Raw genomic sequence first — 18,503 nt, forward strand, 5'->3', positions numbered from 1 at the left:
TACACACTTCACAGCACTCACCATAGCACATACCCTCCCCAGTGTCCATAACCCAACCCCTAACCCTCATCCTAGTGGGGGAAGCTGTGCATGTGTTGGGACAGGACGTATATAAGAATTCTCTGTACCTTACTCTTAATTTTGCTGTGAACCTAAAACTCTAAAAACAGTTTTTAAACACACCCCCACACACAATGAAGATTTTTTTAACAGAATGAGCAGCGCGCTGAATTAATTCAGAAGGAAGATAGTGAATAGAGTGGCTATTCGGACTGTTCTAACATTGTTCCTGGTGGATATGTTTCCTTGCTGGACTTTATACCCTGGAATATACATTTGAGCTTCTTACACAGATTTAATAAATAAGTAATTTAATTTTTTAAAAAAGTGGATGGGTTAATGCATGAAGTTTTTGAAAGCATGTAATAATTCAACATTAACTGAGCACATGTTGGCAAATGGATATGGAGGAGGGGACACTTCTTGATTGTTTGGGACTGTCTTGAGCATTGTGTAATGTTTAACATGACTGCCACTATCTGTTAAATGCCTGTAGTGCCTTGGAGATGGCAGCAATGCCCTATTTGAAAACCACTGGTTTTCCTGTTTTGGCTACTAAATGTGGCTTTTAAATGGGGCTTTAAAAATTCATTATTCAGGAGGCTGGTGTTCAGAGTCTTTGGCATAGGATGAAAACAGCTTATTGGATTATTGAATTTGTTTTAGAGTGCAAAGATTTCTGATTTATATCAGAAGGATCTGGTTTTCTTCAGAAACGTGAGAGTTCTCACTGAAATATTAATAGTGAAAGGTCAAGAATGGTAAATGCTAGCCCTAGGTATAAGAGATTAAGAAAAAAGGCAAGATAGCAAGGGATAATATTCTAGGGCAAGCCTAAGGCCATAGATCTCTCTACATGTAAAATAAATACTGTATACACAGGACTTATAGTAATACAAAATTGGTAGGGAAAAACATTTCTTAAATTAAATTTTGATGGAACTAAATCCTTTTTTTCCCCCCAATTGTGACTTGAGTGATAAATCTTAAAATAAAAGGCCCTGATGTTCACATTTTTCCTTCTGATGTAGTTCTGTGGGAAATGTTACATTCATGATATTACCTAAAAGAATGCCTTCAACCCCTTCACCCCCCCAAAAAAACCTCACAGCAACTTTAAACTGACCCCAGGATAAATTGTATTTGCCTTGTTCATATGATTTCACAAACAAGTTAAGTCTAAAGATGGTGTTTCCTTTTTACCCCCCAAGTGTTGATTATGTTGACACATTTATCCTGTCGGGTCAATCCAGTCCTTTCCCAGTTTTCAGTAATAAAAAAAAGTTTCACAGATGACTTATGGCTTTGTCTTGTTCACACAGCTCATTTATGCTCCTCATACCTTCTAGAATATATTGTATTTTTCAGATAATCCTCCCTAGCCCCTTTGCCTCCTGGGATATACTGAGTTTCTTTAGCACATTTAGTTCTCAAGCAATAAAAATTGGGGGTTTTATAGTTAATTACCATGGAGGAATCTTGCTCTTCAAACGTCCTTCACTCAGCTTTTGAGATGCTAGAATCTTACTGATGCTCATTTAAAGGGTTATTAACTTTGGAATACCCAAATAAGAAGCAGCAAATGGCTCTTGTATGCTAAATTACTTTGGAGACTTTGTGTTGAGTGTGTATGTCTACCAGGGAGCCATTTACTTGGAATCCCTTCCTGTATGATTGCTGTGTAAAAGTAATTAACTCTTCATAGTCTAGATATTATTTTCTAGAGTACTGTTATATCATTTTAAACTGATGTGGTATAGATTTTTCAGCCTTGAAAAGAAGTAAGACTTTTGAGGTCAGTTAGTAGCTGTATGATCTTAATGTACTGAGCCTCACTATTGTCCCAGAGTGACTTTCAGGTCCCTTCGAAATGAACACTGAGAGGTTAGTGACACTAGCAGCTCACCTATCAGTGGTCATGTTTTGTGGTAAACTATATACACTTTCTTGCCTGATCCTTTGTCTCATTCCTGAGAAAAACAAGCTAGAGAGTTCTCTGTAAGTCATGAGATTTTTTTTTTTCTGGGATAGAGAACATTCTGCAGGGCCTGCAGTATCATCACCTTTAGCATAGAAATGAGCATCTCTAAAATTCTTATATTTATTAATTTGTACAAAAAATGTTGACTTGAATGCCTTCTGTGGACTAGGCATTGTTACAAGCCCTGGAGATACTTGAATGAATAAGAGATTGGTCATTGGTAACATAGGTGTAATCATTGTACATAACCTCAGGGTTGAGAGAAAAATTCGGGTAGTTAATATATATAATATATATATATATTACATATATATAAAGCAAAAGAATAGTGGCACAAAATAAGTGCTTAATAAGTTTTAGCTATTAATATTACGTTAATAGAGATACAGATAAGCAAGTAAAGTGGAAAAGAATTTCATACTCTGAGCAGTGCTTTGAAGACAGTAATCAGAGTGCTGTGACACTGAGTGATGGGGTGCGGAGGGGTTGCTGCTTTATCAAGTCTTGTCAGGAGAGGCCTCATCAGTGCATTCATGACCTTTGAGCTGAGTTTCTCAGCTTGAGAACTCACATGGAGAACAAGGAACACCACTTTTAAGGCCCAGAATTCAGGGTAAAAGCATGTTGTGTTAAAAAAACAGGAAGAACTAAAAAATAAATAAATAAAAAAATAAAAAAAACAGGAAGAACTAATGTGATTGAAGCATAATGAATAAGGAAGTGAGAGGTACAGGGAGAGAGTAAAGCTGTAGACAAAGCCAGGTCAGGTCGTATAGGCCAGGAAGTATTTTTTGCTCTGTTGTTTGGAATAAGAATTAAGAATAGCCTGCATTTCCTTTAAGCTATTTTTTTATTAAGATTTTATTTATTTATTTATTTATTTATTTATTTATGAGAGATTGAGAGTAGAAGCAGAGAGCAGGGAGGAGGGGGGTGGCAAGCAGGCTCCGCACTGAGCTTGGAGCTTCACGGGGATTGATCTCACCACTCTGAGATCATGAAATGAACTGAAATCAAGAGTCAGATGCTTAACCAACTGAGCCACCCAGGCACCCCTCGTTTAAGCTATTTGTAAGGAATGTCATGGTAGAATACAGTTGTTGATATAAGACTTTGGCTCATAGTAGTAATTTTTGAAGGTCTTAATTACCTGGGAATTCGGTTTTATTTCATATTCATCAGTAGTTCTTTATGTGTATCAAAAATTCCTGACTCAAGCAGCAAAATCTAGAATGCTGTTTATTTGCTGAATTTCCAGTACCTCTTTTTTTCTATAGTCTGCCATGTAAGTTTTTATGAAAGTATTCAAAAAGTATAGATGGACACAAAAGTAAGTAATATTCTTTGTTGCAGTTCTACCACATCAGCATCAGCCTTATAGAAACATGGTGAGCCCAATAGAAACAACAGCCATCCTAAATTTAGGTAATGAGTGTAAAATAAGCTGTGTATATAGACTATGTTTTGTTTTTTCCTTTTTTTTTTCCCCCACAGAAGGACGTATTCTGGGTGTTTTGACCATGGCACATGTTCATTTTCTTAGTCTGTGAAAAGAGCTGATGCCAGAAAAGACAAACATTATAAGTAGGGTGAGGTCAATGAAATTTTCTAGGCCCAGTGAATTTAGAAATTATTTGGAAACCTGACTTAAATTCTGATGAGCTTGTAATCCAGGATAATGGTACTATAGGCAATTTATATCATCATTAATTTCAAGTCTTAACGTCAAAAATAGGGATCACTGATGCATAAGATTTTGTTGGCACAATTTATTTGGATACTGACTTGATTAGAAGATCTCAAATAATTTATATACATGAGGTCAAAGGAAAATTATTAACTTATTTAGCCAGGGCAGTAATTTGTGTATATATTTTAAGCTTCCTTGGTTTTAAAATCTAAAAGACAAAATCTGTGTCCTAAATTTATAAGTGTGCTGACTTCTGAAATGATTTAATGAGGTTGCTTCTTTTCATTCTCTGCTTTTCTTGAGCCTGCTTGTGTTTGAACGTTTTAGGTCATTTATAGCAAGTATACTGACCTGGTTCCCAAGGAAGTCATGAATGCAGATGACCCAGACCTGCAAAGACCTGATGAAGAAGCCATTAAAGAGGTAATAAGGCATTGAAATATATATAATTATTTTAGATGACTTTCTACATCTTTATTACGTCCAGACCACTCAATATGGTATTTCTTATTTCAGATAACAGAAAAGACAAGGGTAGCCTTAGAAAAATCTGTATCACAGAAGGTTGCTGCCGCCATGCCAGTTCGAGCTGCTGATAAACTGGCTCCAGCTCAGTATATTCGGTAAGATATTGCCTGGAAGGCTTCGTTTCATGTCGGACTTGATGGGGATTAGGAGTCCTGGTGTTCTTTCACTGTCCTACTTAGTAATGTAGTAATGTCATTTTTTTTGGAATAACGACCTGAAGTCTGTTGACTCTGTGCAGACTATTGAAAGCAGAAGAATTTTTTAAAGATATCTAGTAAAAGATACTATTAGGCTATTTTCAAAATATATTTTTTGTTTTTAGAAATTAGTAATTACTTACAGCATAAGGTCCAAACCACAGATACTGCTTATAGTTTCCCATTTGTATATAATAGGCTTTATATAACATATATTTATGTAATATTTATATAATGGTATAAACAATATTAGTATATTGATAATGTCATAATTTATTATATAATAGTAGTTATATAACATGTATAATAGTATCATAACAGGATATTAATAGTGTACTGATACCATTTATATAATAAAAGGCATCTTTAAAATACTTATAAATTTTGAGGGATTTCATTTAACTTAAATCCTTATGTAGAGAGATGATTCACATGTAAGTATTATAGGAAAAATGAGAGCTTGTAGGGTTGCTACTATTTTTTTTTTCTGTTTTACAACCTGTGATTAGTCAAGAACTACTAATTCTAAGCTGCCTGCTGAGAATATTATGGGTCATTCCTTCTGCAAATTCAAACTTACAAAATAGGTACCATTTTCTAGACCTCTTATCTGTGAAATTGAACACTGTGCCTTCCATGGTGGAAAATGGACAGGGATGGATTATTTGCGAACTAATATGATTCTCATTTACATTTTGCTTATAACTCGTTATTGCTGTTCTCTTATTTTCCATTACTGTCTGTTCTGCCTAAGTATTTTGCAACTTTCTATTAATAGTTTATGAAAGGAATTAACAGTATAGTCTATCTTAGAATTAGGAAAAAAAATACCTATTGAGCTTGAACTAGTTACACCTTTGGTTTCATCTACATTCTTCAGATATACACCATCTCAACAAGGAGTGGCTTTCAATTCTGGAGCTAAACAGAGAGTTATTCGGATGGTGGAAATGCAGAAAGACCCAATGGAGCCTCCAAGGTTCAAGTAAGTAGGTAGCCTCCTGAGAGTAAAACACTATTCTTCTTCTTCTTCTTCTTTTTTTCTTTATGATTTTATTTATTCATTTGGGAGAGAGAAAGAGCATAAGCAAGAGGAGAGGCAAAGGGAGAGTGAGAAGCAGACAACATGCTGAGCTGGGAGACTGACATGGGACTCAGTCCCAGGACGTGGAGATCATGACCCAAGCCCAAGGCAGAGGCTCAACCACCTAAGCCACCCAGGCATCCCAATAAAACACTATTCTTAAAAGAGATACGAGAGGAGCAAAATAACTCAAATGTCCATCAGTAAGTGAGAGGACAAATTGTGGGACACTTAATTATAAATGGAATACTATTGATATTAAAACAACATTTTAATTAATCAATTTAATAAAAAAGAGTAAACATTGAATACATGAAATAATATGGATAAATCTCAGAATTATTATGCTGAATGAGAGAAACCAGACAAAAATAAGTACATTCTGTATGATTCCAATTATATAAAACTCCAGAAAATACAAACTAATCGTAGTGACAGGAGGTAGATCAGTGCCTGTGGTGAAGGAGGGGAGGACAGAGGGGATGAGGGGAACAAGAGGAATAGGCAAGGAACATGCAGAAACTTGGAGGTGGTAAGTATGTTCACTATCTTGATTGTGATGATAAGCTTCACGGGTGTATACTGTCTCAGACTTAAACATGCATAGTTAATTGCATATCAGTTGTACCTCAGTAAAGCTGTTTTTATTTTTTTATTTTTTAATATTTTTTATTTATTTATTTGACAGAGAGAGATCACAAGTAGGCAGAGAGGCAGGCAGAGAGAGTGAGAGGGAAGCAGGCTCCCTGCCGAGCAGAGAGCCCGATGCGGGACTTAATTCCAGGACCCTGAGATCATGACCTGAGCCAAAGGCAGTGGCTTAAACCACTGAGCCACCCAGGCGCCCCTAAAGCTGTTTTTTAAAAAGGGACACCTGAGTGGCTGAGTCGGTAAAGCATCCAACTCTCGATGTTGGCTTGGGTCGTGATATCAGGGTCCTGGGATTGAGCCCCATGTCAGGATCTGCACTGGGTGTGGAGGCTGTGTAAGATTCTCTCTCTCTCCCTCTGCCCCTCCCCCCACTGCAAAAAAATAAAAATAGGGATGCCTGCGTGTCTCATTCAGTTAAGCATCTGACGCTTGATTTTGGCTCCGGTCATGATCACTGGGTTGTGAGATCAAGCCCCACATCGGGCTCCATAGAGCATGGAATCTGCTTGAGATTCTCTTTCTCCCTCTCCCTCCATCCTTCTCCACTCCCTCTCTTAAAAAATAAATAAAAGGGAAAAAAAAAGTGGGGATACCTGGCTGGCTCAGTTGGTAGAACATGTGAGTCTTGACCTTGGGGTCATGAGTTCAAGCCTAACTTGGGTGTGGTGCTTACATTAAAAAAACAAAAGTATATTACCCTATGAAATGATAATGATATTGTGGAGGTGAGGTGGGTAGTATTGATGACAAGGTAGGCCGTGTTTTAACAGTTGTGGAAGCTGAGTGACCGAGGTATGATAGATGAATATTCATTATATACTGTATTTGTTTTCGTATATGTTTGAAGCTTTATAAAAATGGGAAGGGGAAACTTGAGACAATAGTAACCAAAATGGAAAAATGTCTAACACCCTCTGGTTGTGCTTTGATTTATCCTTCAGGATCAATAAGAAGATCCCCCGAGGACCACCTTCTCCTCCTGCACCTGTCATGCATTCTCCTAGCCGAAAGGTAATCTTTACTCTAGTCTAACATCTTTTTTTGTACTCACGATTATTAATTTTATAAATAACCTCCTGTAGAACAAAGTCTAGATGCCTATACAGGTACATTTTGTTACACTTACTGTTTTTTAGATTTGATTTTCAAGATCAAACGGGGACCTACTCACAACTATAATGTGTAATTCCAGAGTGCTTATGAGAATGTGTGTAAAATGTTAACCATTAGTTTTCATGTTATTAACCTAACCCCTCCTTTAAATGGAATGAGCATGGTCTGCTATGTGACAAGCAGGATATTATAATTAGAGAAAGTGAGGAATTAATAGGCCTCTGATAATCTCAGTGCCATTTTTTAGATATGATTTATTATCCAACTAAAAGAGCAAATTTTCATCTTAAAGAAGTCTTGTCATTTTATTTTTTTTAATAGACCAATTCTTTATTTTTTAAAAGATTTGTTTATTTTAGAGACTGAGTGCATGAACGGGGGAGAGGCAGAGGCAGAGAGAGAAGGAAAGAGAGTCCCCAGCAGACTCTCTACTTAGCGCAGAGCCCAATGCAGGGCTTGATCCTATAACCCTAAGATCATGACCTGAGCCAAAACCAAGAGTTATACTCAACTGACTGAGCCACCCAGGTGCTTCTCACATCACTTTTACATATGGAAAAATACTAACTAGCATTGATAATTGTCAAAAATAGATTTATAGATTATTTTCCATTTTTTATATTAAAGTTATTACTAGAGTCCATGATATGGAAACATAGTATATAGTGCTACCAAACAAATGGAATTTTGACATTTGACTAAATCTATTCACATATCAGTGTTCATTAACCTATCTTTGAAGAGGAGATTGCACTTGGGTTTCTAGCTGGACTACAAATCGAAAAATGTCTCTTATTCTGTCATTCACTCAGATGACTGTGAAGGAGCAACAAGAGTGGAAGATTCCTCCTTGTATTTCAAACTGGAAAAATGCAAAGGTAATTAAGTTTCATAAAATCAGTCTCCTACGATTAGAACCTACTAGAAAACAGGAAAGAGTTTTAGCCACAGAAACTTTCATTACATCCTTAGCATCTCATTTAGCTAAATGTTTTCAAAAAGGAACACTCAACTTATGGGACTTTCTTTTTTTAATGTAATGGAAACGTAGTATTCCAGTCACATGAATACTGTGTAGATTCCTTTCGTGAACTGTAGTTAATCAGAAGCATGTAGAGAAGGGATAGGTAGAATAAAGTAACATACCAATGAATGATAGTATTTAGAAAATTTAGATATTGGTATCTAAAATTATTTCTTAAAGAAACCAGTTTATGTGATGACAAAATAGTAAATGTTCGGATATGTTCAGTGCTTTAATTTTTAAACATTTTTTTCTCTTTATAACAAGGTATGCATAAGTATTTAAATTCTTTATATCTCTCAGCACCAAATGCTTCCAGGAGTTATGAAGTATCTGCAAAATCTGTATCTGTATCTATATCAGTATCTGTAATGTGAAATATATTTTCTTTTCTTTTTCTTTTTAATTTTATTTACTTGAGAGAAAGAGAGAGCACACAAGCTGGGTAGGAGCAGAGGGAGAGGGACAAACAGACTCTGCCCAAGTGCAGAGCCCAACACAGGGCTCGATCCCAGGACCCAGAGATCATGACCTGAGCTGAATCCAAGAGTTGGATGCTTAACTGACTGAGACATCCAGGCACCCCTGAAATATATTTTCTAATCACTATTTCCCAATTTCCCCCAATTTGTGTTTCATAATTCTATTTTTAATGGGTGAAGAAGGCCATTTTAATTTGTAGGTAAATGTAAATTATTTCTTAAGGGGAAGTTATGCACTCATCCTATAACAAAAAAATAATTGAGTGGTCCAGTTTGACTTGTTAACATGTACATAACTATGTGATATCTTGAACTGATTCTGTAACACTTCCCTGTATTAGGTGTAAAGGGTGTGGACAAGAGGTCAACATTTGGGAGTGTAGTCATAAATCTGAAAAAAAGCCAAGCCTGATATGTCCTGAATGTTCAAGCATATTCCTTGAGTTATTGAGGAAAATAGGATGCAAAATTTCAGAACAAAGAATCTCAGTTTTCTGTCAAACTTTATCTTTTTTCCATTTACTAAAACGTATGGTGTTCTAAGAACCTGACTAGTCATTACAACAGTACCATGCATTAAACTGCCTATAGATACTCTGATTTTAGTGACTTGTTCCACTTTTGTATAATTGTTCTATTACTTGAGGCACAACTACTTAGCTATTTGATAGTGATTTCCTTTTATTATAACTAAAAATTAGTGACATGAGACTTTGCTCAGAGCTTGGGCTCTGACATCACACTGCCCAAGTTTAAATTTTAGCTCATCCATTTATTAACTGTGTGCCCCTGGGGACATTACCTAAGCTCCCTACCTCAGTAGTAGCATCTGTGAAATGGAAACACAACGTTACCAGTCTTCCAGAGTTTCTATGAAGTTTAAACAGGACTACACATGTGAAGTGCTTTTAAAATTGGCCTCCATGCAAAACCCTCAGTATTAGCTGCTGCTGCCCTTGCATAATTGGGAAGAAAGATGTAAGAAGAAGAACTTCAACTCAGTGGTGGTCAAAGTGTACGTATTTAAATCTAATTTTAAAGAATCTATTGCTGCTTTTTTATGACTGGTTTTCTGACTGCTGTCATACAGGGGTATACAATTCCATTAGACAAACGTCTAGCTGCTGATGGAAGAGGCCTTCAGACAGTTCACATCAATGAGAACTTTGCCAAGCTGGCCGAAGCCCTCTATATTGCTGATCGGAAGGTTGGTCTCTTATAATGACAGGGTTTAATGCTCTTGATAATTCGTTAAGTCCATTTTTGGTTACCTAAGATACTGTTTGTTCATTCCAGTTTAATTGACACATCACTGTAAATTTTAAGCCATACTGCATGATGGTTTGACTTACGTAATATACTGCTGTTGAAGCTACAGTATGAGTTTCCCAGAGAGGCTCTCACCTGCGGCATGGGCGCCAGAGATGGCACGTGCTGTCTGCAGCTCTGTACCTGGTCTCAGCCTTTGCAGACTTGTACACACACCCTAACCACTGGTGATCCTGCTTCCTCATGACATTGCAGAACGATGTTCACTAGGCTGATCTCATTTTTATTTATTTATTTGTTCTTTCTTAAGATTTTATGTAATCATTTGACAGAGAGAGAAATAAGCGGAGGCCGAGGGAGAAGCAGACTCCCCGCAGAGCAGGGAGCCCTATGTGGGACTCAGTCCCAGGACCCTGGGATCATGACCCAGCCGAAGGCAGACGCTTAACCGACTGAGCCATCCAGGCACCCCTAATCTCATTTTTAAAGAGCTGACTGACTGACTACTGTTTTTAGGTTTCATAATTTTTTCTATTTTAAATATAGATGTCTTGCAAAAGGTGGGTAACATAGAAAGGCAAGTAAACATTCTGATGACAGCTATAGAAAATGATACTTATAATATTGGTTGTCCTTTACTATTATGGCATTAATAATTATTTTTTTTAAAGATTTTATTTATTTATTTGACAGAGAGATCTCAAGCAGGCAGAGAGGCAGGCAGAGAGAGAGGGGGAAGCAGACTCCCTGCTGTGCTGAGAGTCTGATGTGGGGCTCGATCCCAGGACCCTGAGATCATGCCTGAGCTGAAGGCAGAGGCTTTAACCCACTGAGCCACCCAGGTGCCCCTATGGCATTAATATTATTAATTTGTGTGACCTATAAGTCACATACATTATGGCATGCATTTAGAACATAGAAAAGTATATCTCCTGCATTGCAGCAAGCACCCTTATAAAAATCATCTCTTCTTAAGGCTTTATCTTGAGTAGACTTGCTTGATTTTGAACATATAACCAAGTCTTGCTATGTTATTGATACTGAAAATTTCTTTATTAGAGTCTTGTTTAACTTTCGTTTTTTTGGGTTATTTCTGAGAACGGATTAGTCAAACGGTGAGTTGTAAGATTGATTGGGGTCTTTATAGTTTCAACCACTAAGACATTTTCCAGAGTGAAAAATGTAAGTTTGCAGTGTCTTCCAGGCAAGCTTTCTTTTAGTAGATAAGAATCTTTGTTTTAGTCGGTAGTAACAAATCTGAATTCTTTATACCTGCTCTTTCAAGCCAGACTTGAGTCAGGCTGTTGGGTGATAGCTGTAACTTTTCCCCCAACTGTGTCTTACTTAACATTCAACTTTACTAACAGGCTCGTGAAGCTGTAGAAATGCGTGCTCAAGTAGAGAGAAAGATGGCTCAAAAAGAAAAGGAGAAACATGAAGAGAAACTTAGAGAAATGGCCCAGAAAGCCAGGGAGAGAAGAGCTGGGATCAAAACCCATGTGGAAAAAGGTATGACATTGTCTTTCCTAAGTTGAATTTACAGTGTGAACAATACATATCTCATTTCAGAGACTCAGTTGTTCTTACTGCACACAAAGCTAGTACGCACCTAGAAAGAAAATGTAGATATTTCACAAATAATATAGAAATGAAAGAGTAACTTCTGCCATTGAGCCGTAGCAGTTGAAAGTGTTTTATGTATTTTTTAAAATTTTTCCTTTTTTTTTTTTTTGAGAGGGAGAGAGAGTGAACAAGAGTGCAAGAGCAGAGGGGTGGGAGAAGCAGACTCCCCACTGAGCAGGGATCCCCCCCAACCATGTGGGGCTGGATCCCAGGTTGCTGGGATCATGATCTGAGCCGAAGGCAGACGCTTAACCAGCTAGCCGCCCAGGCACCCCAAGAGTATATATTTAAAGAAGGGCCTTCAGTATGGGACTACAGTGGACATTTTTAAAGTTCAGAGTAATGTACTTTTAAAAATCATGTATTACTCAAATGATGGGCTTGATTTTTCTCTCATTTTAATTTTCTTGAAACTGAGAAAAATGAGATCAGCTGAATAATCCAGCTCTCCCACATAGTAAAATAATCCACTTTTTCTGTCTTATAGGCTAATAAACCTGTAATCATTAAATCTGCCAATATTTTCTCTCTGGCCTTATTTAGTGGTTTACACTGGTATATTAATTCATTTAGAGTGAGAAGAGTAATTCTAATTCAAGAACGTTGTGAGGGTGGTTTGTTTGGTTAGTAAATCCTAGACTAGTGCAGCAGTTCATTCACTCATCATAGTGGACATCTATGGTTCTCTTCTAGACACAAGGGTTTCTGTTAGGTTGGGGGTATAGTAGTGGACATTCCAGTGAGTGTAAACAGACCAGAAAAGTTAATTACCAGATGATTTAGTGATAATAGTATAGTAATAATTGCTGTGGGGAAAAATGAAACAGGAAGGGGGATAAAAGTCCCAAATGGAGAGGGTGGTCAGAATGGACGTTACTTCTGAGATGGTAACATGAGCACAGAAACCTGAATGAAGTAAGGAAGTGAGCCTTGTAGGTATCTGGGGCTTCAAAGAGCACCCTGGGTAGAAGGAACAGTGAGTGCCAACGCCCTGAGTTGGGAGTATACGTGGTGTGGTAAAGGAAAAGCAGGGAGGCCAGTGTAGCTGGAGTGGAGTAAGAAAGCTGAATGGTGGAAGAGGTGTCAGAGTAGTTCAAGTAAATAGGAAGAGTAGTGATCAGATCATGTGTGGTCTTTCAGCCATTTTAGGGACATGGCTTTCACTTCAGATAATAAGGGAAGCAGTTGAAGAGTTTGAGTTGAACAGCATGATTGGCCATAAATGAGCAGGCAGTGAAATGGGCATGTGGAGGAGTAGGGAAACCATTTGGAGGGCTTTTGTAGTAATCCAGATAAGATGATGATGAAAGGCAGGGAAAACATGGTCAGATGGATTTTGGAGGTAGAGCTGACAAAATTTGCTTCTGGATTAGGTAGAGGTGTGAAAGAAAAAGAGTCAGGGATGACTCCAGAACTTTTGACGTGAGCAATAGGGAGGGGTTGAGTTGCCATTTGCTAATAGTGGGAAGACTGCAAGGGAAGAGGTTTGGGAGGGAAAGATTAGTTTAGTTGCGGACATGTTAAGTTTAAGATGGAGGTGTCAAGCAGGCACTTGGTCGTAGGAGTCATGAGTTCAGCTACAGAGAAGTCACCAGAATTACTGTAAGTAATGGTCAACCTCCTTGAATCATATATGAATGACTTAGTGAGGCAAGATATAAAAACCTACCTGTTGTACATACACTTAGCCACTGAAGGGAATTAGAAGTCAAATTTCCCGGGGCGCCTGGGTGGCTCAGCCGGTTAAAGCCTCTGCCTTCAGCTCAGGTCATGATCCCGGGGTGCTGGGATCAAGCCCCGCGTCGGGCTCTCTGCTTGGCTGGGAGCCTGCTTCCTCCTCTCTCTCTGCCTGCCTCTCTGCCTACTTGTGATCTCTATCTGTCAAATAAATAAATCTTTAAAAAAAAAAGAAAAAAAAAAGAAGTCAAATTTCCCTATATCTAAGTCTCTACACTGGTAAGAAATTTAAAAAAAAAAGGCAAAAACAAAACCCACAGAATTGTCCTGGAGGAATTAGCTAAAATTCTGAAAAATGTGTTGCCAGATATTAAAAAGAACTAACATTTATTATTATTGGAAGACACCACTTATGGAAGACACCGCTCTGAGCACTTTACATGTATTGCCTTTATCATCCTGGCTCCAGCAACCCCTTGCAGAGGTTCTAGGATTGTCATCGTTTTACAGAGGAGGAGACAAAGACTCAGAGTGATTGAGTGACCTGTACGAGGTCACATGGCTAATCTATCATAGGAACAGGATTTAAATCCAGACAGGCTGGCTCCAAAGCTGTATCCCCTTAGACTGGTGAGAGAAGAGAAAATGAAGATAGACATAAACACAGTAGGTAGAGATCAAGATAGAACTAGCCCCTGTGGACCACAAGCAAAAGGTTCTTTATTCAGCCAGTCTTCGAAGATACAAGGATAAATTTACAACTGATTTTTTCCTGGATAATTTAAAAACACAGAAAAGTTGAAAGAATTATACCATGAACATCCGTATCTCCACCACCTGATTCTACAGTTAACTTTTTAAAAAACAATTAACATTGCTTAATTTGCTTTATCATCTATCTACTGATCTTTCTATCCATTTATCAGTTCATCTTACAATTTTGATACATTTCAAATTAAGTTAAAGCCCTCAGTATACTTTACATCTAAACACTTGAGCTGCATGCATGATTCTGGAATTCACATTCAAAAACTAAACCAATACTGTTGGATTTAAATTAATTGCAAGTGAGTTAAAAGGGCTGAATGTGACTATAAAGAAATCTGTGGAATTATCTGTCATGGGTTAAAGAATATTCTTTGTTCCAAATATTAATGGGTAATACAGCGATGAAGTAATTTTCACCTCTGTTCACACAGAGGATGGGGAGGCACGTGAGAGGGATGAAATCCGGCATGACAGGCGAAAAGAGAGACAGCATGACAGGAATCTTTCCAGGGCAGCTCCTGATAAGAGGTAGGTGCTATTTGAGGTAAATGTGAAATATGAGTATTGGCTTTTGCAAATCTCTTCGAGAAGAGTTTTAGTCCACTGAGACCAGTTTGCTTCTCTCCCTTTCCTCTCTAGATTGATAACTTACTAAATCAGCACTTTTCTTAACATGATGCTTACTTTTCTTAGCAGAGGAATTAACTGTCCCTAGAAGAAATCCTTTTTCATCACCTTGTAGAGTCAGCTAGAATTGTGCATGATAGGGATATAGAAAAGGGAATTCAGATCATGTTTGTGAAAAGAAGGTAGTAGATAGGACTGCTCTGGTCTGTTCTTTTCCTGTTTCAAGTGGTGAGACAAGCTTACCAGACGCCTATTCCTCTAGACAGGGAAGAAGATTCTGTACCTTCATTGAGATCCTGTATGCAGAGAGCTGTCTTCAGTACAGTGGGGGAGAAGAGCAGGTTTTGTGAGAAGTGAAAATTGGCCTCTTCTCATGAGTAGTTACTTAAAATTCAGAAAGATAGTGCTGCTGTATAAAATGACCTGGGAAAATTAATACAGCACTGCTAATAAGTGCAGACCTGCATGGAACAAACAAAACCCATGTATGGGGCTTGCACTAAAGTAAGGATTGCTGAAGTTTATGCTTCACCAAAGGCTGAGCACTGAATTCTGAATGAGGGCTAAATGCAAATATAAAACATTTTCTTTCCATACGAGCAGTTTTCCATGCTCTCATCACTTTGTAAGCTGATACAATCCATTTTTTCAAGTCATGTCTTAAACATGAAAAAGATGATTCCTGCTGGTGGTGCTCTTTGTTATTTAATGGCATAGCTCATCTCCCTGGTTAAGTGAAGTCATGGAGAAGCAGGAAATCTGAATTTAGAGTCATGGGTAAATGTGCAGTGTAGGAGAGAGAGGAATGAAATGTGAAAGCACACAATTAATGATACTCTTGGTCTGAAACTCCTAAGCTGTAAAAATCAAAATGGCTCTGTAGATAAATTGGGCCCTAAAAACCAGTTAAGTGTTGATGGGAATTGATAACACAGAAAAGCTGTAAACTTGTGATTGCGTGAGAATCAGGTTGTCGGTAGAAACTATTTTAAGACCTGAGTTTCTGGTAAAATAAATGATGACAGTTACTCTGGTTCATTGCGATGTAGATTGCATACATACTGGAACAGCAGGGGCATTAAGATAATCTGAATATTGAAAATCATTCTGAGGAATTCAGTCATTGACATGTTTTCCTCAAAATTCTAATAGGATAAAATTACTGAATGTGGTTTAGGTAAAGAACGGATTCTGGCTTGTTGACAGTAATTCATGTGATACATCTGATTTGCATCCAGTCCCCCCACAGTCCTTGTATAATAGCAAGTATAGACCGTAGCAATTTCATATCTCAGCATGCTCTCTCCATAAGGTGATTGCTTATATTAAAGAATTCATGTCAAGAGTGAGTCTCTTGACAGTTCTTTTCAGCTAACAGGAAGGCCTGATTATAAAACCCTACCTCTTCTAATAACCATGTCTCTGAAATGCTATAAGAACTGCCAACCTGATTATGCATTATCAGGGAATATATGTTCATAAGATATGAACAGGACATATTCATTAACTTTGCTTCTGAGATTGGTTGTATTGAAATTGAAATTCAGCTCATCTGTAAAGAGTTTTGTTAGTGACATTGTATTTTGAAACAGGTCAAAACTACAGAGAAATGAAAATCGAGATATCAGTGAAGTCATTGCTCTTGGTGTACCCAATCCTCGAACATCCAATGAAGTTCAGTATGACCAAAGGCTTTTCAACCAATCCAAGGTACCAGGAGTTTAGACATAGCTTGTCTTAAGTATTGATGTTAAGGTTGAATACCAGTCCTCAGGGAAAGCTAACATTATCATAGATTTGAATCAGCCTAAAGTGTGCTGGCATAGTGAGAGAGAAAATTAGTAGTTGTGTGTTGTAACTTACAGAACTGTTTTATCTTACTTCATCTTATTTGACATAAGATAAAACAACTCTGATTTTGACCTCTACAGTTGGCTAAAATTTAAGACACAATTTAAAAAATGAATGAAATAAGTTGATAAAACTTGGTTTTAATGTTTTAGTCTTTTATTTATAAAGCCAGTATCCTACAAAAGAGTCTCTAGGGTTTTTTGTTGATCTTTGAAACACAAATTTAGTGCTAAAGAAACATATAACTTGAGATCTTTAAATGATGAAGCTGTAAAACTAAATTTAAGTGCTAGACTAGTTGTCAGGAAATCTGATTTCTAATACCTGTTGTTATTAACCAGCTAGGATACCTTAGGCCCAAAGAAGTGCCTTTATGTGTTAATCCACCCAACATTGATTATGTACTGTGCATTAGACAGTGAGATCAAAGATAGATGTGTCTTTGCCCTCAAGGAACATTTGAGTCTACCGGAAAAGACATATCTATGTATAAGTAAGGACAGGGCAGATAGCAATAAATATATGGAAGTATAAAGTTCTACAGGGATACAGAGAGGAAAAATTTATTATGATTTTGAGTCTTTAAGATTTGAAGGTGGCATTTGAGTACGCTCTTCTAGTTAATAATAACTTAGTTGGGTACTTTTTTTTTACATTCCTGGCATTGTTCTACAATAATAACTTAGTTGGGTACTTTTTTTTACATTCCTGGCATTGTTTTATTATCTCACTTAATCCTTATAAAAACCCTGTGACGTCATACTATTCATTATAATCTCTACTTGTAGATGAGGAAATTGAGAACAGTGGTTTAGCTAGAAATTGATAAAAGATTCAAACGTTTGATTTCAAAGGTTGTAGGGTTTTTGGTTTTTTTTTTTTTTTTTTTTTTTTTTTTCAAAATTTTAAGTTTTTAGTGATAAAACTGGCAGTTTTTTTAAATTAACATGTAATGTAGTTTTAGCCCCAGGGGTCAAAGGTTGTGTTCTTAAACACAGTGCAGTGGCAACTTACCAGCCTGAGCAAAGGAGGGTTAGGCGTGCAAGTTCCACATAGGCAAATACTTATGACAGTTACGTCTTACAAGCTTAAGCTTATTTCAGAGCTGTGATAAAAATTTTTCTAGAAGAGCACATCCCTGTATTGAGGAACCATCCAAATACATGAAACAAATTTGTTCATTGTTGACTTAGGATTTGCTCTTAGAGCCTTACTGTCTCATGCTCTAATAGTGATGTTCTCAGGGAGTTAAGAAGTATAGCACCGTTATTCTAAATGCCATGAGATACTGTTGGTACAGCATCCGTATCTTTGTCTTGGGATTGTGAGTTCAAGCCCCATGTTGGGCATAGAACTTACTTACTTAATAAATGAGTAACATCAGATAATGCTTTACAGTTCTTTTGTCTTCTTGCCACTATCTGTACAATTGAAATTAAGTACCTGCTTATACCATCCAATTTTAATGACTACTTCACTAAAGTGGTCAAACTTGTTAACTGGCACTTAAGGAGCAAACCTGGTAAGAATAAAGTTTATGGACTTTGTTTTTTATGAAGATCTTTTTAATTTGCAGTTCAGATTGCTGAAAATGTGCGCTAGAAATGATTACATGAATGTAATCAGATCCAACTTTTAATAATATTTTTATTTAATTTCCTTTTCCCACAGGGTATGGACAGTGGTTTTGCAGGTGGAGAAGATGAAATTTACAACGTTTATGATCAAGCCTGGAGAGGTGGCAAAGATATGGCCCAGAATATCTATAGGCCCAGTAAAAATCTGGACAAGGACATGTATGGTGATGACCTAGAAGCCAGAATAAAGACCAACAGGTATCTAAGCAGACAGCGCAGTTTCACTGTTGCACCAGGGAAA

At 37.3% G+C, this 18,503-nt stretch overlaps 1 protein-coding gene across 1 annotated transcript in view; it reads left to right on the top strand.

The window, feature by feature from the left end:
• SNW1 (SNW domain containing 1) overlaps positions 1 to 18,503 on the top strand; it is a 34,405-nt gene that overhangs the window by 15,182 nt on the left and 720 nt on the right. Inside the window, exons 4-13 of the mRNA XM_046008484.1 lie at positions 4,059 to 4,154; positions 4,248 to 4,354; positions 5,337 to 5,441; positions 7,133 to 7,202; positions 8,117 to 8,182; positions 9,901 to 10,017; positions 11,447 to 11,588; positions 14,579 to 14,675; positions 16,367 to 16,484; positions 18,297 to 18,460. Of these exons, the coding sequence (XP_045864440.1) occupies positions 4,059 to 4,154; positions 4,248 to 4,354; positions 5,337 to 5,441; positions 7,133 to 7,202; positions 8,117 to 8,182; positions 9,901 to 10,017; positions 11,447 to 11,588; positions 14,579 to 14,675; positions 16,367 to 16,484; positions 18,297 to 18,460 (1,082 nt within the window). The remainder of the gene's footprint in view (positions 1 to 4,058; positions 4,155 to 4,247; positions 4,355 to 5,336; positions 5,442 to 7,132; positions 7,203 to 8,116; positions 8,183 to 9,900; positions 10,018 to 11,446; positions 11,589 to 14,578; positions 14,676 to 16,366; positions 16,485 to 18,296; positions 18,461 to 18,503) is intronic.

Source organism: Meles meles, chromosome 6 (assembly GCF_922984935.1).
Source record: "Meles meles chromosome 6, mMelMel3.1 paternal haplotype, whole genome shotgun sequence".
NCBI classification, from domain to species: domain Eukaryota; kingdom Metazoa; phylum Chordata; class Mammalia; order Carnivora; family Mustelidae; genus Meles; species Meles meles.